The sequence below is a fragment of the Arvicola amphibius genome, chromosome 4, assembly GCF_903992535.2.
Source record: "Arvicola amphibius chromosome 4, mArvAmp1.2, whole genome shotgun sequence".
Classification (NCBI taxonomy): domain Eukaryota; kingdom Metazoa; phylum Chordata; class Mammalia; order Rodentia; family Cricetidae; genus Arvicola; species Arvicola amphibius.
In genome coordinates, this window is record NC_052050.1 from 13,557,934 (window position 1) to 13,578,455 (window position 20,522).

Below are 20,522 nucleotides of genomic sequence, written 5' to 3' on the forward strand. Positions count from 1 at the left end.
GCCACACCAGAGACCAAGACTTCTACATGTGGACTTTAAGTACTGCTACCCATGATAAAACCATACCAAAATGTCTGAGGACTTTTCCACCTCAGAAGCACCGATTGCACCTGCTGTCGCTGAACTGCCTCCTGCCCTTGTTCCTCACAGCCCCTGCTCCCGCTCCCAGGACCAGTGTCTGCCCACCAGTGTTGAGCCTTCTCTCCTTCCGTCCCCAGGTGATGCTCGCTGACAGAAAGGGAACAGAGGAGCTGTACGCCATCAAAATCCTGAAGAAGGACGTGGTGATCCAGGATGATGACGTGGAGTGCACCATGGTGGAGAAGCGGGTGCTGGCGCTGCTCGACAAGCCCCCCTTCCTGACGCAGCTGCACTCCTGCTTCCAGACAGTGGTAAGGACCGTGGCTTCTGTCTAATGCTCTCCCTCTTACCTGGAGGCTAGATCATGGTCTCCAGACCCTCTCATCCTGATGATATAATTCCGTTTCCTTTAGGGACAGTAGCTTATCCTACATTGCAGTAGCATTGACGTTGTTAGGTATAAGTAATCTAGAGATGATTTTTGCATAAGTAGGCACAAGTGCATGGATTGCATACAAATACTAAGCCACTGTAAATAAAGGGCTTGCATATGGGTGGACCCAGGTATTCATTAGGGTTCCAGCAATGGCTGTATCAAAGAGGTCTTCTTCATGCAGGCTGTGTCCTAAGACATACACAAAACAGCCATAGAGATCAGGCTGGCCTCAAACTCAGAGATCTGCCTGCCTCTGCCTCTTAAGTTATGTGATTGAAGGTGTGTACCACCATGCCTGACCAGCCTTGTTCTTACAAACCACTGATCCAACTGCCAAGCACAGCATTGGAATACCAAGATACCCCATTTCCTAAGGAGCATGCCCCTGTAATGACACAGCAGGAAGAGCAAACTGTGCCCTGTCCTGCAGCCCATGAGCTATGAAAAAGGTCACAAGAAATGCATCCAAACTATATTTCCTGCCGTGTGAAATTCAGATTTTAGTGCCTGAAAGTCACATCCATCCACTTCCCTGTCACCTGCAGCTACACCCCCACTGTGAAGGCCAAGAAGAGGAGTTAGAAGAGACAAACCTGTATCTTCTATCTGACCCTTCACAAGAGAAAGTCCCTTATAAAAGACCCCAGTAACTCTGTAATCTTTGTCACAGAGTAAAATGAAAAAGAAAATGTTTGTATTACCAAGGCACTGTGGGTTCCAGTCACCAAAGAAACACACATTAAGATACACCACAATGATCAGGGTAGTGCTACACACCTTTAATCACTTGGGAGGTGGAGGCAGATGGTTCTGTGAATTCGAGGACAGCCTGGTCTACAGAGCAAGTTCCAAGACAGCCAGGGCTACACAGAGAAACCCTGTCTCAAGAAAAAAACCCAAAATAATAATAATAATAATAATAATAATAACAATAATAATATGCACCATAACGTGACAGTGCAGGCAGGTGTCCTCCACCTCTTTTAAATGAGGTGCAGTTGTTGTGTGGTCTCACTCCTCCAACGGCTGTCATTGTCCGTCACCTCATTTGTAAGTGCCCTGTGGCCAGGAATTGATGTGTGATTATGTCCCCTCTTTTAAAATCTTGGGAGACACCTAAATGGCTTTGGACGGTCTAAGTCTCAAAAGGGGCGTCCTTGTGGGCACGATTGTGCTGAGGCTGCAGAGCCAGCACTGGCCACTGGGTGTCGGCCTCACACTGGTCACTTGGTCAGCTCCTGGGGAGGGGGGGGAGGGGGGCCCATCTCCTCACCCCTGCTGTCAGCTGCTCCAAACCCCTTGGAGTGCCAGAGAGAGCTATGGCAAGGTAGGAGGAAGAAGGGATCCCAACCTGGCCCCTGACCCTATGCTTACTAGTACAGCCCTGGAAAGTTGCAAAGCAAAGAAACAAAGATGGCGTTAAAGCCAGAGAGTGGAGCTCAGGAAGCCACTTCCTGCTGTTAGCACCAGCTCCATCCTCTCTCCCTCCCCAAACTGCACTTTCATGTTTCGTAGCCGCTGACAAAATAGGGTGTTTTCTAGAATCGAGCTCTGTTGTGCTGTTAGTTACTTCCTCATTAAATTCCCTGGTCTTTCGTATCTGTCCCAGCATAATGTCCTCATAAATATGCAGACTTACTTGCTCAGTGATGTATGCCCTCCGAGGGGCCAGCACTTAGTATACCAGTGACAGAGAAAATTTTTATAAAGAGGCAATATTTGAACACATTATGGAGGCAAAAGAACATTGATTAAAATTTCCATTTATGGTGCTCCCCTCTCCCTTCCCCCCACCAAATATCATTACGTTTGTATAATTTACAAGTTCAGCCTAACCCATGAGATATATTTTCAGACACATCCATTTAAGTGTGTTACTGCATTAGCACGGCATATCCTGGATGTCGCAAGCCAGATTTTACACCTGTGCACCATCGAGAATGCAGGTTAGGATGAAATGATGGGCCCGTGTGGCGTCTTCACACCACCACTGGCTTGGAGCTATGCTATCTGTATGAGGGAGGACTGGGACGAATGTTTGAAGCCCTTACAGTAATAAGGCACATATGAAACCAGGAAGCAGGCATGTTATCAGACAGCCGTCACCTACAGGTGATCAACCTTCCCAAGGTCCCCATGCCATACCCAGAAAAGATTGTGAAGAGCCCCCAACAGAGCAGATCTGTCAGTGCCGTCCCAAATTTGCTAACGAGAAAGCAAAGCAGATCAGTTCTGCTGGGAGGAGCCCTACTCACCTGTGAACCTTGGTCCACAGGACCGGCTATACTTCGTCATGGAATATGTCAACGGTGGGGACCTCATGTACCACATTCAGCAAGTAGGGAAATTTAAGGAGCCACAAGCAGTGTGAGTACTTTTTATTTTTATTAATATTGTGGGTTGGTTTTTGTTGTTGTTTTATTTTGTTTTGTTTTGAGTCCTGAAATTCAGACAGCCTAATGCTCCCAACTCCTTCTGGATAAAATGCCCAAGGGTGACTGACTGTACTTGGATCTGACTGCGGAAACTTCCCAGAGTAGCAGACACACAGATAGGACTCATGTATAATAGATATTTCTAAGGACCGGTTGATTGTATTCTCAGCAAATTGTACATGCTGGTGTCCCCATCACCTACTAACACCCTATAGATGAACTGCTTCACCGTTCATTGAGTAGATCCATATTCACTATGCATGCACCCAGCAAGAGTATAGGAGGAATGTGAGGCCAAGGCTTTGAGGAGCCTACACACTCCCGTGGTGTTTGGAAAAGCCATTCAACAATTTTAACACATTACTGAACTGTACAAGTATACAGAGGGTACCACCAATACCCCAGAATTAGAGAGGTAACAGCATATAACTGGGGAATACTCAACCCAGAGGTGAGGGGAGCCTTCCAAGGAAAGGATAAGAAGAGATGGGGAGCCAGGTCCAGGGAGTGGCCTGCAGCTTGTGAGATGGAGAGGGGTTAGGGTGCCGAGCCTGCTGGGCAGGCAGCTGAGGAGAAGCGGAGAGAAGGTCTCACGGAGCCCAGTGACTGAGGAAAGAAGGAAAAGTGGTGCAGGGGGGCCTGTGGGAACCTGCAGGGATGAAGCGGAGCTGGAATTGGGCCTTGAGCTTTAACAAACACTCTGGAAGAGCAAAAGTTGGTGACGTGGGTGAGAGGAGGAAACCTCTTTAAATGAAGTCCTCAGGCCAGGGTGAGGACAGCTGTCAGGGCAGAAGGATCCCAAGGGACTGATCAGAAGCTTGTCTTGGAACATCACACTGTGGGAATGCAGGGGCAGAGAAGTGGGTTCCGGGTGGACATGGGGAAGCCATCCACAGGTCGGGGAGGGGACACCAATCTCTGACATCCAGGGAGTCTGTGATGTGAACAGAAGCAAACTGAGCAGAAAGCTGGTTTCCATACCTAAACACAGAGGTGCGATGGGCCTGACCCACTAGTCAGCCATTGGGGATGGAGTTGGGGGACGTGTGGTCTGAAGCGCAGTCAGAGGAATCTGGGCCTGGGCAGGATAATCTGCTCTAGACAGATTAACTGGAGGTGGGCAGGGAGCTCTTTAATCACAAGCTTTAAAAAATATCAAGGGGGCTTTTTCTGCTTTTATTTCTCCTAAGACGCAAACGCATTTTTACACCTGCCGGTATCCCTCATTGTACATCACAGAGCATTAAGATGCTCGCATTGTAAAATAAAGCTCAAAAGCCCAGAAGCCAGAAAAGAGAGGCAGCAGGATGGCCACCTTATGTCACCAAGTGACTGAATAGCACCTTGTCTGGTACCCTTCCATCCTGCTTGTGCTGCAGAAAAGTTAAAAATAAGAAAACATGAAAAAATAATAGCAACATTACCTATGATCCCATCTCTCCTCTCTCCCCTGCCCCATCCCGGCCTCCCCTGCCAGCCCCCAGAGGCGGCCCCTCCTGCTTTTCTCCACTCCAGGGCTATTGCATTTATTTTAAGCCTCCGGGGCATATTTATCCAGGCATGGACTCATGGCTCCGTGTATTTCCAAGGCTCCCCAGTGCTATGCAAATTTTAAAACATTGTTCTGAATTTAATCCAAGTTCCAGATATTAACCTATTAATGATTTTTGAAGTGATGGTAATGACTGTTTTTATTATGAATGATTTAAAAGGGCAAACTCAGGCATGAATCATGGCGTGTGCCCCATTTATTCCACACGGCCCTTGGGCGGGTGGGTAAAGAAGGAACAAAGCAGCCCGAGGGCACGCTGCAGCACTAGGCTCTGTCCTCTGGGAGTGGTCGCGTCCTCACACTCAGCCACACCCCTGACATGGGAGAGTCTCACAAGTATTCACTCCTTAAGCTGTTACACTAGCAATGATTGTGTAGGGAGTAAAAGAGCCGCACACTTTCGGCGGACAAGAGAAATAAGTCTGTCACTCTGGAGTGATAGAGAGACAGGCAGAGCCAGCTGTGGAAAGCACACGTACAGGGTGATCTCAGAGAGCTCTAGGGTCTCTCTCTCTCTCTCTCTCTCTCTCTCTCTCTCTCTCTCTCTCTCTCTCTCTCTCTCTCTCTCTCTCTCTCTCTCTCTCTCTCTCCCAAACTTGAGTCAAAGAAGTATCCAGAAAGCCCAGATGCCAAGTGTCTGAAGCACACTTTCTTTTACAGATTCTACGCAGCAGAGATCTCCATTGGCCTGTTCTTTCTGCACAAAAGAGGGATCATTTACAGGTGTGTCTTGGAGCTCTTCTCGCAGCGGAGCGGTTGAGAGATTTGGGGGGCCTCCGTGGGCAGGGGACTGATTCCACCACTTCAGACTTGCTGAGCCTCGCCTGCCTCTGCAGCCTTGGGCAAGCCAGAGCCACGTTTTGATTTCTAGTCTCAGAGCTGTCGCATGTCTCCTTTCTGCTTGTCACGTTTCCCCGCTCTGTTGGCAGCGCCTTCCTCTGCCTTTTACTTGAATGGAGGACAGAGAGCAGCAGAAACTAGATTGCCATTCTAGGCACTCAGCAGGGGAAGAACATGGGGAGCCGGGGAGAGAGGGAAGCGGGGAGTACTGAATTAAATGCTTTGGGGTTGTGGTGAAAATGTGGCACCAAAAAAAAGAATATCTTGAATAATTAAGAAGACATTGGCAAGGCTGGAGAGATGGCTCAGTGGTTAAGAGCATTACCTGCTCTTCCAAAGGTTCTGAGTTCAATTCCCAGCAACTACATGGTGGCTTACAACCATCTGTAATGCAGGCAGAACACTGTATACATAATAAATATATAAATCTTTAAAAAAGAAGACATTGGCTCAGGCAGGATAGAGGGTACATGGAAGACAGAGCTACATGGAAGGTTGCTCTAAACCTTTCACTTGGGGTACCTAGTTGTGTTTCTGTGTCCCCAGTTCTGTGTCGGATATCAATAGATCAAATGCCTAGAATCTCCCCAAACCCGATCATTTGGAATCCCTGGATTTGTAGCCACAGACATCATTGGGAATCAATAATTCAACCATTTATCACTCCCTTGGCATTTAAATATCTGCCATATACCAGGCTCTAGAGAAAGAAAGACACTGTAATTCCTTGTTGTCTGCTCTCCAGGGACTTACCACCTGAGAGCCACTGAGACAGCAGCTAGGCAAACATCCTTCTATGTCACCAGCTGCAAGCAAATTAGGTCACATAGTGGGAAGGCCCTGACATTCGCCTGCTCCTTTGCAGGGATCTGAAGCTGGACAACGTCATGCTGGATTCAGAAGGACATATCAAAATCGCTGATTTTGGGATGTGCAAGGAGCATATGATGGATGGAGTCACGACCAGGACCTTCTGTGGGACTCCCGACTACATTGCCCCAGAGGTAAGGGTCCCCATTGTTTTCCATCTACAAACACCTGCCCTTCAGAGAATGCAAGGTCATGTGTGGGTTGTGACCACAGAGTAAACTAAGGTAGACACAATATTCAAATAGGGAAAAGAAACAGGTGTGCCTGTCTCACGTGGCAAAACTATGTCCTATTTCATGGAACTTCTGCTTTTGTTCTGTGTCCCTCTGCATGATAAACTGTTTATCTTCGTGCCTGTGGTCATAAAGATTTCAGAGACACTGGAATTGGGTGGGGGGGGGATTTGCTGTGTTTGCCATCTGCCTATAAGTGGAGAGTGAGAACCATGGTGGTTCTTAGTACCCTGGAGTGACGAGGACTCTGACTACATGGGGTTACAATTCTAATGCAGGAAGATGCAGTTGGCATGGTTAAAAGCATAGTTAAACGTCCTTTTTGCTAACAAGAGGGTTGGTCACAGCCCTGGGCCTCCGTGTAACTATGTTCTGTCCACACACAGTCTTTTTCACCTGTGGTCCAGCACGGTGGGAATTTGGGCTCATGGTGGTCCAGCCTCAGCTCCCCTCAGAGCCACTGTAGGCATAACCCACATCTGTTCAACCTAATGCCCATGAATTTATCTCAGATACAAGGAAGTAAGAAAGAAAAGCTCAGAAGCCAGACCAATGTAGGCTTTAAGCATGGCTGTTATCTATAGACTGTGGGGACTCGGGTCCATTTCTTAATCTCTGTGCCCTCCCCACTTTCTTCAAACAAGTTAGTGATAGCAAGTGCCATGAGAGTGTACCCAGCAAGCCCTCACACTGCCATATGCTGTTGCCCTGGCAGGAGTCATTGCTCCTCAGGGAAGCTGAGCTTTGGTTTGTGGTGTGGTCTACAACACACTTTCGTTATCAATTCAGTTTTTAGATTACATTTACTTGTGTGTGCACATGCGTCATGGCACCCATATGGAGGTCAGGGGAAAAGGAGCCTGTTCTCTCCTTCCACCATGTGGGCCCAAGGATAGAACTTGGGTCATCAGTTTGGACAGCAAGAGCCATCTAGCTGGCTGCTGAAACTCAGACTTTGAACGACATGGCCAAGGGTGATATGATGTTGGTATTTAACTGATTAGGGCCTCCTTCCTGGGGGCCTACTCATTATTACCTCCTGCCACACTCTGAACTTATATAATCACACTTTCCAAACGTGCGTATTAAAGAGATAGTGCAGTAAGTATTACAGCCTTTGACTGCAGGGTGCTTTCTGAAGCCGCCTGCTGACTGACAGATACAGAGAAGACTCTGGGGAAGATCCCACCAGATGCCAGGGTGCTTGATGCCAAAGGATGGCAACAGCATGTCTAGGGATGAAGGTGGCTTTGAAATTCCTCTCCATTAACACCAGGCCTCTGCTGATCAAGCCCATGGCTTCTCATCTGCAACTCAGCTATCGGTTCTTATCAGGGATGGCACTCGTAGATGAAATTCTCTATATAGTTAAGATTTGTCCATTTGAGTGACTTTTTTTTGCTGTTCACACATAGATACATACAGATTTTTAATGCAATCTAATGTTCCAGGTTCAATATCAATCTTTCTGGAGTTGGGGGAACTTACTTGTATCTACGTTCTCGCTATAAATGTTGAGTGAGAAGGTGGTCACCGTCGTGGCTTCTTAGCATCCTGAGAGTGATGAGGACTCTGTCTACACGGTGTTAGGATTCTAATCTAGGACAATGCAGTTGATGGGGTTAAAAAGCATTGTTGGTTCCATGGTTTGTATATATAGTAGGGGCCATATTAGGGTAGACCATCCAACTTTTCCCACTTCTTCAAGCTGTATGCCTTAGATTGTAGCAGCTTCGACTATGCCTTGGCTCATAGTGTTTTAAAAACTTCTACATTCTACACAGCAACTACATCTTCTGATTGCTGTGACTTTTCTGACTCCAACACTCCTCTCCCACATCAGCACCTGTGACCCTCCTCTCCCCACTTCAGCACCTGTGACCCACCTCTCCTCACATCAGCACCTGTGACCCTCCTCTCCCCACATCAGCACCTGTGATCCTCCTCTCCCCACATCAGCACCTGTGACCCTCCTCTCATCACATCAGCACCTGTGACCCTCCTCTCCCCACATCAGCACCTGTGACCCACCTCTCACCACATCAGCACCTGTGACCCTTCTCTCACCACATCAGCACCTGTGACCCTCCTCTCCCACATCAGCACCTGTGAACCTCCTCTCCCCACATCAGCACCTGTGACCCTCCTCTCCCCATCAACACCTGTGACCCTCCTCTCCCCACATCAGCACCTGTGACCCTCCTCTCACCACATCAGCACCTGTGACCCTCCTCTCACCACATCAGCACCTGTGACCTTTCTCTCACCACATCAGCACCTGTGACCCTCCTCTCACCAAATCAGCACCTGTGACCCTTCTCTCACCACATCAGCACTCCTCTCCCCATCAACACCTGTGACCCTCCTCTCCCCACATCAGCACCTGTGACCCTCCTCTCACCACATCAGCACCTGTGACCCTTCTCCAACCACATTAGCACCTGTGACCCTTCTCTCACCACATCAGCACCTGTGACCCTCCTCTCACCACATCAGCACCTGTGACCCTCCTCTCACCACATCAGCACCTGTGACCCTCTCACCACATCAGCACCTGTGACCCTCCTCTCACCACATCAGCACCTGTGACCCTCCTTTCCCCATCAACACCTGTGACCCTCCTCTCCCCACATCAGCACCTGTGACCCTCCTCTCCCCACATCAGCACCTGTGACCCTCCTCTCCCACATCAGCACCTGTGACCCTCCTCTCCCCACATCACCACCTGTGACCCTCCTCTCCCCATCAACACCTGTGACCCTCCTCTCCCCACATCAGCACCTGTGACCCTCCTCTCCCCACATCAGCACCTGTGACCCTCCTCTTCCCACGACAGTACCTGTGGTTATCATAGCCCTCAATAATCTAGATTCGCTTCCACATCTCTAGACCTCAAGCTGCGTCTGAAAAGTCCTTACTATGGAAGATTATATCCACAGGGCCTGAGAATTCGAACCTGGACATCTTTGGGGGAGGAAGACCTTCAGTGCACATACTCATTTTGATGGCACTTTCTGCTACCAAACACACTTTAGCGCATTGTCGGCATACTTTGGGTATCTGGAGACTCTTCATGCATAGAGAATAATGTGCATGTGCTGGGGGTGTTCTGGTTTCTGAAGCCTCCAATGTCAGGTTCTCTGATGAGCAGCAATAGAAGTAGCAAACACTGTGTGTGTCATGCACTAGGCACCTCAAACACAACCCCCAACCTCCAACCACCACCGTACCACCACCTCCTGTGTGAATAGAGGCATGACCCACCATGCCAAGCACTGGCTTTCTTACCCCGTCCCCCGCCCCATCTGTGATTACAGGCATACCCCACCATGTCCAGCATTGGCTTCCTTACCCCCTCTCCTGCCCCATCTGTGATTACAGGCATACCCTGCCATGTCCAGCACTGGCTTCCTTATCCCCCTCCCCCGCCCCATGCTGTGATTACAGGCATACCCTGCCATGTCCAGCACTGGCTCACATTCTAGAAACTCACTGTGCAAGCATGATACCTCCAGGGCTCCCCACCCTTCAGTGCTGACAACTCAGGAGAGGAGACATCCTAGGAGCCACAAGCTGAGTCCAGCTTTCTCTCGCTGCCCAGTTGCCTCTCACTGAAAACGTAAGCAGCTCAGCCTGAGAAAGTCATTTGTCTCAACAGTTCTCCGAGCCTCCACATCTGACAGACATGGCCCCAAGAATATTTAGTGTTTTGGGAAAAACCAAACAGGTTCAAGGTTTCAGAATTTGCTCAAAGGTTAAACTAATTCCGTCATTTATGTAAATCTTCCTGCCAGGCAGAAGCAAAATAATTATCTTAGATGGCATTTTCCCTAATAGGCAAAGCAAAGATTGAAATATTTATGGCTGTTTGTTCAAAAACCTTGAAATCAATTCATCCTGTAGCATCTCCCTAATGGATAAAGATGGGTCAAGGTGAAAAATGTCAGTCACAGATATGACTTGAGAGTAGAGATGAAAAGCCACAGAAGGGTGTTATCAGAAAATCCTTCTCCATGCACGCTTGGTACACTCACACATCCCAAGGATTCTCTGGCTTCCCAAGAGTCCTCGAGAAGACTAATCACAAGTCACGTATCTCTCGGCAGACTCTCAAGTACCAGCCTGAGAGGCATGGCTCAGAGTCCAGGGGCACCCACTGAGATGACCGGGTTCTTGTGTCTTGGAACAGAGTGTTAGACTGGGGGCACATGTATGTTGATAGATGCAGTGACCATTTACTGAGAAAGAGAGGGGCTCTCGAGAAGGATGTAACTCAGAAAGCTGGGAAAAGTCCAAAGCTCAGCAGTCACCCAGGACCACAGAGTCTTTAGTCTTCCTCCTCTGAAGTCATCTATACAGTGCCCGCCCTCTTTGATGCTTGGAGAACCAGGGCCAATTTCTCTCAAACATTGTTTCATTATTTGGAGCCACACTTGGAGGGCTCTGCAATCGTCCCTCTCCCACTGGATTCTTTCCTATCAATCTTGATGGCTTGTTTGGGAGGAAGGCATTTTAAAATGCCGGCCCCACCAGCATCGTCTTCCCTCCTTCCATGAAGGAAGTGATGGGCCATTGTCCTTCTGTGTACCCTTGCTGCAATGGGAGGGAAACCTGTTTATAGTGTGTCACCCATGGGACATTCTCAAGCCTTGCTCACACAGGGAATGTGCTTAGCACCTCTTCCATGTGATATTGGTTCTGTCCCAAGTCTCCTGAACACATCTTGATCAGCGTATTGAGGTCCTGTGACCTCCCCGGGATCACACACCTATTTGCGGGCAAAGTTAAACTTGAATGTCGACCCTAAACCTCCTGACCCCAGAGCCCAGACTTTTTTCCCCATGTGTTACATCATCTCTAGAGTCATGGGAGAAAGGCAATTAAAAGTGAGCATTTGGGGGCTGGGGAGATGACGAGTGGGTAAAGAGCTGCTTGTTCAGTCATCCAGACCTTAGTTCAGATCCAGCACCTATGGAAAAGCAACCACAATAGCACACCTCTATGGCTCTAGTGGTGCAGAGATGGGGACGGGGATCCTAGAGGCCTTAAGGCCAGCTAGTCTAACTATATATCTGAGCTCTGGAACTGAACTCACTAACATGGAGAGAGACTGAGGACCAGTGTTGACCTCTGACCTCCACAGGCACATGCACACACAGGTTAATGCATGCATGCACGCACGCACACATACACACATATACACCTGGAGGAAGCAATGAATAACAATTATACTTTTTAGCATAATATTTTTATTGATTATTTGAAAATTTCACATAATGCATCCCAATCACATTCACTTCCTGGTCCTCCCAGGTCCACCCCTCCCACCCTTGTAAACTCCCCCCAGGAAAGGCCATGAGGAGGTAGAGACAATTAAAAGAAAAAAATTAAAAACCACAGCGAGAAAACAGCTCTCACAGACTACGCAGCCGAGCAGTCAGGCAGTAAATTGGCACTCCGCTAACGGAGAGAGAGGCGAAGCAAGCGGCAGCCCAAGCAAGCCTCCTCCAGCTGCCGTGGACCGTGGGCCCCACGCCTGGCCTTAAGAAAAAAGCAATTGATTAAAGAAAGAAAATGATAAAGCCAGCAAAGCTCTCTTTCCATCAGAGGCCAGCTTCTCTCTCTGTGGGGTCACGGTCCAGAGACTTAGGCACTGGGGAGAAGATGCATCTGCTTTCCCTCAGAGAAACACTTAAAAGAGCCCACCCAAATCAGACTCTCCTTTGGCGTCTTCCTTAGACTGTGTGGTTCTCCTCAGAACAGCTGTGAATTATGTAGGGCACACGACCTCGTGTTTTATTGCCTGCCTGCAGCCCTCATCTCCTAATTCCCTGGCCTCTGATCCCATCCACTCAGCCTCGCTCTCTGCAGCCTTGGGTACCGTCTGTGCTATTGTGCCCTAGAAGACGGTGTGCCTCTTCTTCCCCATGATCCCCTCCCAGTGACCTTCAGAAAGAACCAGTAGTAGCTTCACTACCCCTTGGTGAATACCTACTACATCGTAGAGCAGGGAGCACATACCTTTTGCCATTTGATCCCACCATCAGTTCTGCTTTGCACATAAGGAAATGATATTTGGCTCATGTAAGGTCGGCCTGGACCTTGCACCCAGGGCTGGGCAGCTTTCCCCTGCAGTACCCGTTGTCCTGAGAAGAGAGTTACAGCTTCCGCCTCAGCTGACACCGAGCACCCATCACACCCCCACGTAAGCCCCCCCACCCCCATGAGCTGCTCTCACGGGCAGAGCTCATTGCTAGAGCCCAGAGGCCATTCTGTTGTTCCCCCCAGATACTCGGGGGCCTACAGTAATGGGCTCTTCATTTAGAGATTTATTTAAATCCTATGAAAATGGGCCAGGGATTTCCGAGCTGTATTTTCCCTCTTCCTCTATGAAATTGCCTCAGTAATGGTGGGGAGGAAGCTGGTGTCTCAAGAGCTATCACCAACATTCACTCTTCTCCTAGTGTGGTCCCCCTGCTCTCATCTGGTGCCTCGTTTCATTCCTGCCCCTGTGCACCAGTTCTCTGAGGCTGGTTGTGCTTCCCTTGGTTCAACAGGAAAAGGAAACTTGGAGGGGGCACAGCCTACCCAAGGCTCACCGATAGCCAGAGGGACCTGGCCCATCAGCAGCCCTGTCTTGGTATACCTTTCTTCCTGTTCTTCCCAAACACATCTCCAAAGAACTGCTGGAGCTCCCCACTCTGGGAAATCTTTGTTCCATCTAAACAGCTCGTACAGACACAAACCTCACCCCTAACCCTCCTTTTGAGCCTGTCCTGGGTAAGCAATTACTGTGTTCTCAAGTGTGGGTCTGGTTCCCTGGGCTTCAAAGGGGAGTGAGTCCCTAGGCTGCTGGGCTGCAGGTGAATACTGGGCTATGAATCCCAAAGGCAGGCACCGCCTTGGTCCGTGGAGGCGCCTCCTGTAGAGAGGCCAGAAGGATCATGGCAGCATTTGATTCCAGACTCACTGGTTTCTGCCCTGTGTCACCCTGTGCAATCTTAACAGCCGCCACTGAAGACAGCCTTCTGTTGAACTTCAGGCTTTTGAATTCCTCCCCATTGGCTAGGTCCCTGCTATAACCTTGCTCTTTTAAGAACTTAGCATGACATCTGTAATTCCTTCCCCAAAGTACAGCTTCTAGTACTGAGTCTGACTTGAATGAGCTTGTCCTAACTCAGAAGAAGCAGCCCCTAAGCCCACATCTGTTGCTTGTCAGTTGCTTCTATTCTGCCTAGTCTAGACAACTCAGAACTTAGTGGTGGTGTGCCCACCTGTGAGCATGCATACAGAGGTCAGAGGAGGACACCTGGTACCTTGTTCTCCCACTCTCGGATTTATTCTTTGGCAGGAGCCATCACTGAACATGGAGCTAGGCTAGTGACCAGCAATTTCTAGCAATCCCCCTGCCTCTGCCTCCGCCTCCCACAGCACTAGGAGTATGGGTACATACAAGGCCATACTCAGGTTTTCATGCAGGGGCTGGGGGTAAAACTTGAGTCCTCATGCTGTCATACAAGTGTCCCTCCCTTTGGATAGGAAGACGATTTCCATCCAAATAGACGTAGACACTTCCTGTTCTCTTCAGTCATAGGCAGAAGCATCATTTTTGTCTGCCCAGTCTTCCAACTGGTCATATCTGTTGTTCTCACATAATTCTCCTGGAGATTTTAAATATTACAGATATTCCTCATATAATGTTCTACTGTCTGTGATCGTAGATATTACCTTTCCAAGTATTCATTTCACATGTCTCCCCAGTTAGAGCCATTATCCCTGATGTCTAGCAGAATGCCCCCCCCAAAAGACAAGATATGTCAGCCATAAATAGTGACAGGTAGGGAAAGAGAGAGTGGGAGTTATCATTGTAACAGGAACTCATCCAATTGTTTGGAGGTGGAGTGTGTGTGTGTGTGTGTGTGTGTGTGTGTGTGTGCATGTATATGTATGTGTGTTTATTTACTTCTATGTCCCATGCTCTATGTAGTGTCTGACACATAGTTTGCTAGCATTTGTTGAGGGACTGAATTGAAAGGGTTAATATTAATTGAATGTCCAGGTGGCAATAGTCATTTCAGAGTGTTCCATGTGTGCTTTGAGGACCGCCTCTCATGAGGGAGTGTTTCCTCGCTCCTCTCTTGAGCCAGGTTGACTTTATTGCCCTGAACACCTTTCACCCACAGGTCTAGGGGCTGGTTCTTACTTCTGATGCCAGGCACCGTGTGCGACACATATTGTAGTTCCCTGGCATAAGCACATTTGCGTGTGCACAGTGGCATCACATCCTTACCACACACTTGCCAGGCAGAGGCTGGGCTTCCAATCACAGCTGGGGAAAGCCAGCAACTGTCAACAACTCAGCCCCCAAGCGGCAGAGCTGATTCCCAGCAGCTGGACTCTGAGCCCTCTCACCCCAGTCTGTCTCCTTCCATTGAGTGTTGAGCTCTGATGGGTCATCAGAGTTTTGTCTCACCCTTGCCCTGCTGCAGTGTCTCCTGTGTATCATCACCCTCTGGTCTCAGGCCTGGTGCAGCCCAAGGGGACAGTTGGGAGCCTCGAGATCTTTCCCTGACCTTACAGATTGACAAGCCTGGAAATCTCAAGCAAGCACTTTTCTGACCTTAGGCTTAGGTTCCTGTCCAGAACCCTGAAGACACTAGGTTTGCACCACCTCCGAGCCCTGCTCAGTCTTAACATCCCAGCAAGCCTGAGGCCCTTTTAATTTATCCACAGAGTCAGGTGGGCCTAAGAAGTAGATGGGCTCCAATCTTCTCAGTTCTCCACCAAAGCCTTATGTGTCTACCCAGTGCTGAGTAGGTCCTGATGCTGGCACAGAAATATGTCTCCTGTGATGGGTACAGTCCCCAAGAGGGGAAATCTGGGCTTGTGTGAAGGTTTTCAGGAGCTGTCTGGCCCTGAAGTACAGTGCATGAGTAAGGGAGAAGTAATTGAACTCAGGGTCCAGACAGAGCATCCAAGGGACTCCCTGGCAGGCCTGCTGCTTCTTCCCTGGTGCTGCTGCTTGCACAGGTAGCCAGTGGTTTCAGTGGTCTGCACAAAGCTGCTCTCACGGGTCCTGTGTGCCTTCCTTTGGAATTTATGATGTTTCTCAAAACAACCTTATGTAAATCTTCCATCAAAATAAAATGGTTTTACTTTTGAAAATAAAAGGAGAGAGGAGAACTATCTTTTGTTTCCTTGAGATTAAAAAGACGTGAACACATTTTATACATGCAGGCCATTATTTTTCCAATGGCAGCTTAGAAAGAGCCGTGTGTGTGTGTGTGTGTGTGTGTGTGTGTGTGTGTGCGCGCGCACACACACACACACACGCACATGTATGTATATGTGTGGTCAGACCTTTCATTTATTTAAAAATAAGATAGGGATTCAGCTCAAGCATATGAATCAATAGAAACACTGTCTTCACACTCTGTGGTATTACAGGGTCCATAGGCAGGGTGCCAGAAACATGGAGGGCAGAGTGGTTTCCCTGTTGTTTGGCTCCCATTAAGTCTTTGACCAAGATGATCAGCACATTAAAATGGTGAAAAGTAAAGCTGCTGAAGCCACCCAGATGACCAAGGACCTTGTCCAGCTTTGCCACTTAGCAGCTGTGGAAGCATAAGCTACACAACCTCTATCTGCCTCAGCTCCTTTTCATTGAAATGGGCCTCAGAAGGTGGAGATGAATTAAGAGATCAAGACCCTAGCCTGTGGTGCTGATGTTGATTCTTCCAGTATCGTCCCACAGTGTCCCCAAGCTCTCCCATCTCTGACCTATCACGAGTCAGACATCGTCTAGAGTGTCAGCTACTCTGGGGTGCCTTTAAGCCAGTAGCCTTGGCAGAGGGGAGAAGTCTGGGTGGCCTGCAAGCCATGGCCTTCCGGTAGTCCTTACTGGGCCCATTGGCCTAATGGGAAATGAGAAGCCACCTCCCTGGTCCTTTCATGCCCTGGTCCCGTGCCCGTTCTGGAGGGAAGCCATTCATACCTCACTCTCACAAGACAGGCAGCCATTTGTAACATCCTGACAGTCCCCCCAGCAATTGGCTCACACGCGAATAATCACAGTGATCATAGTGACAGAGGGCTCTAAAGGGAGTGACAGTGGCCCGGGTCGGGGTCTGTCTTCAAAGCCAAAGTTCAACCTCCCATGTGCGGCAGGGAAACCCGCCAACTCTCGCCCTCCTTGCCAAGCTGGCCTCCTTTTGTGAGCGGTCCCATTACGGGAAGCCAAATTGCTATGGCAGCCTTTGGCCCTGGGCCTCGGTGTATCAGGCAGCCCAAGCTTGGCTGGAAGCCTCCCTTGGCCCACAAGTGCCAGAGGCACCTGCATCTGTCCCCATCGGTGACAGACCCAAGAGACTCTCATAGTTGTTCTGTGCTCTCTGAACCTCATCTTCTGCGCAGAGCTGGACCCCTGAGGCCAGTGTGAGCCAGAGAACCTAAGTGAGCGCTAGACTCTGATAGACTCTGAGCGCCCAGAACCATCACCACCCAATGAAACTGAAGTGCAGATCACAGCTGTACTTAGACGCAAGGTTTTAATGGTCACAAAAGAAGCAGGTGAAATTGATTTTGTTTGATATCTTATTTAACCTAGTATGCCCAAAGTTAAAAAATCGCAAAGGAGTGATTTTCCTTTCTTTATGAAATTATCAATATCTTATAACTATTTTATACCTAGAGATAGTTTAGACTTAGCTATATCTCGTATGCTTAGAAAACACATGGCTGATGGCCCCTGGGCAGCATGACTGTAACAGCATCCCAGATCTGTGGATCTGATCACCTGTCCTCAAGAAAGGATCCCTAGCTACCGTTTCCCTTTCACCCCAGGGTTCTGGCTCCTTAGAGATGTTTATCATAGCAGCAGACCCCTGAGGGAAAGTGTAGAAAGGAAATTCTGGTGCTGAGGTTGCACACTGTACCCCAGAACTGAGATCATCTGATGTACGAGCCGAGGGTGGCAGTGATGAACTTCTCCGAGAATATATATAAAGAACTTTCATTAATCAATAAAAAAAAAAATCCCTGTACTCGGTGTGAGTGTAGGGATCGCGTCCTTTCTGCAGTGTATCCCTAGCACTTCCCATAGTCTCCAAAAGAATGAATGGATGGAGCCGGGTGGTGGTGGCGCACGCCTTTAATCCCAGCACTCGGGAGGCAGAGGCAGGCAGATCTCTGAGTTCGAGGCCAGCCTGGTCTACAAGAGCTAGTTCCAGGACAGGCTCTAGAAACTACAGGGAAACCCTGTCTCGAGAAACAAACAAACAAAAAGAATGAATGGATGGAGCTGCCCATCAGGGTAAATGGGAAGCTTACTAAGAAGAGAAACACAGGTGTCTAATTCCCATGTGAATAAAATGATTTGTTTTTGTTTTTGTTTTTGTTTTTTGTTTTTTGTTTTTTTGGTTTACAAGAGCTAGCTCCAGGACAGGCTCTAAAGCTGCAGAGAAACCCTGTCTCGAAAAACCAAAAAAAAAAAAAAAAATGAAAATAAAAAGACTATTGAAATATCATTTTCAGTCATCACAGTGGCACTTTGGGAAACAACGACAGTAAGTGCCCTTGGTGAGAATTCAAGGACACAGACTCAACTCTTTTGCTGCAGATAGCAGTGCATTGTGCTGCCCCGCAAGCAATCTGGCAGCATGTCCAGAGCTTTACTTCCAAAGCAAAAAGAACTGTTTCGACCCAATGGTTCTATTTATAGGAATTTGTCCTGCAGAAATAGTCAAAGGTTTTTTGCAGAGATGTTCGTGGCCTGCTATTTTTTAAGATGTTGTGTTATGAATGTTTTGCCTGCATGTATGTCTGAGTATCCCTTACTTGCCTGGTACCCAAGAGTACAGAAAAGGGGGGATATCCAGAACTGGAATTGCAGACATTTGTGGGCCACCCTGTGGGTACTAGGAATCAAGTCTGGGTCCTCTACAAGAACAACAAGTGTTCTCTACCACCAAGCCATCTCTCCAGTTCCCATGCTCTACTGTTGAATAAAGTAACTAACTATAAGCTAACATGATCCTATTTGTAAATTTTCTTGTTAGTTAATTCTTATTGAGAATGACAACCATCAGGGATAAATCAGTAGAAATTAACTTACTGAGCTGATGTGGGAGAGCCTTCTGTCTATGTGTTGCTTTTATTGGTTAATGAATAAAGAAACTGGCTTGGCCTATAGCATGGGAGCAGGAAAGCGAAATTAGAGAGAAGCCATGGAGCTGATGGAGACAGACGCGCTGAGACTTTGACGTTAGGCCACCACCTCGTGGTGATACACAGATTAATGGAGATGGGTTAAATTAATATATAAGAGTTAGCCAATAAGAAGCTAGAGCTAATGGGCCAAGCAGTGATTTAATTAATACAGTTTCTGTGTGATTATTTTGGGGCCAGGCAGCCAGGAACAAACAGGCAGCCTCCCTCCAACACTGACCATCAATGTGCTATCCCTAAACCATTGTAACCCTTCAAAAGTATATGACCTCTCTTGGTATTGTTTTTAAAGATATATTTATGTATCTATCTATGTATCTATGTTATCTGTCTATCTTATGTGTGTACCCTGAGTTTGTGCACCCTGTACATGCAGGTGCCTGGAGAGGCCAGAAGAGGGCATCAGATCCCTTGAAACTAGAGTGTCAGACAATTCTAACCACCCGATGTGGGTTCTGGTAGCCAAACCTGGGTCCTCTGCAAGAGCATTAAGTGTTCATAATTCTTGAGCCTTTTGTGTTTTTTAACCATTAAAATCCAAATCACTGTTTATTTTTCTCCACAAGGGTAAGTAGTTCTAACATAGTCAGTGATGTCTCCAAGAAAATTCACAAGAGGAATCCTGAAACAAGATTGGGTGTTGTATCCTGGAATGGCAGTTCTCAGTGTACCCCCTTTGAAGGGTCCTTTTCCTTGTCCCTCTGTGTTGAAATCAAGACAGAATTTACAACCACCTCGTTTGCAAGAACTGTGTTTGCATACCTGCCTGCTTGACTTAACCTCTCCTGACAGGAGTGCTTCGAGTGACTGCAACACATAACTGATGTGTGTGTTTTCGTGCAGATAATCGCTTACCAGCCTTATGGAAAATCCGTGGATTGGTGGGCGTATGGTGTGCTGCTGTACGAGATGCTGGCCGGGCAGGTAACGTTTCCTACATGTTCGCATCTGTTTGTTGCTCTTGCATGTGGTGTAGCTTCCACTCAACAGAGGCTGTGATGGCAGGAGGGCAGCATAGTGGGGCCAGTGTTTATCTAAGTCCCTGACCCAGGGAGAGATGGAGAAAAGTTCCAGAGAGCAGATGATAATCTGCCAATCATACAAACTCCAAATGGAGAGTACAGCCTAGAGTGTGGACATGGAGCACCATTATTATGGTAAAAGTAAAATGCTGCAGGCCCCAAGTGACTGCAGCAGGCAACAGGCCATGAGACCATTCCGCAGGTCCCCAAAGTGGTGGCAGGCAGTGGGCAGTGGGTCCCCAGAGCAGCCAATACCAGCAGGGACCGTGTAGTTCCCCAAGTGGCTGCAGCAGGCCACAAGTCCCAGGCAGGGAGCCACATGGTGAGTGAGAGACCTTGATGGTGCAGCCAGTCCCACGAGGAGAAACAGATGGATGGGCAAGCCACGAGACCACATGGGTGAGAGACAGAGACATGGATAGGCACAATGCAGAGTAAAGTTGGATATTTATTTAGTGGGTTATGGAAGGGAAGGAGAGAAGGGAGAAAAGGGGAGAGAGGAGAGGGGGAGAGAAGTGGGAAGAAGGGAGAGACAGAAGCTCCCTCTTTGAGAGACTGAAAAGGAAGGGACTCAGGCTGGAAGCTGAAGATCAGCTTGCCTCAGAGGACAGGAGGGAGTGGGCGTGGCTTATCTCTTAAAGGGACAGAGCAGACCATTACACCCAGGACTTCCTAGACCACATTCTTCAGGAAGTAAAGTCTTCCTAGGACCTTGTGGTGACAGGAACAGCTTAAGGAAGGGCCTGTTTGCTTTGGTCACAGTGTCCCCAGGGACAGCTGGTCACGCTGCACCCAATCAGGAAGCAGAGAGGGGTGAATGTTGCTCTA

The 20,522-nt window shown here is 48.4% G+C and overlaps 1 protein-coding gene across 1 annotated transcript in view; it reads left to right on the forward strand.

Moving 5' to 3' along the window:
* Prkca (protein kinase C alpha) overlaps positions 1-20,522 on the forward strand; it is a 393,819-nt gene that overhangs the window by 352,268 nt on the left and 21,029 nt on the right. The window contains exons 10-14 of the mRNA XM_038326556.2: positions 219-392; positions 2,793-2,884; positions 5,165-5,227; positions 6,210-6,348; positions 19,516-19,596. Coding sequence (XP_038182484.1) covers positions 219-392; positions 2,793-2,884; positions 5,165-5,227; positions 6,210-6,348; positions 19,516-19,596 — 549 coding nt within the window. The remainder of the gene's footprint in view (positions 1-218; positions 393-2,792; positions 2,885-5,164; positions 5,228-6,209; positions 6,349-19,515; positions 19,597-20,522) is intronic.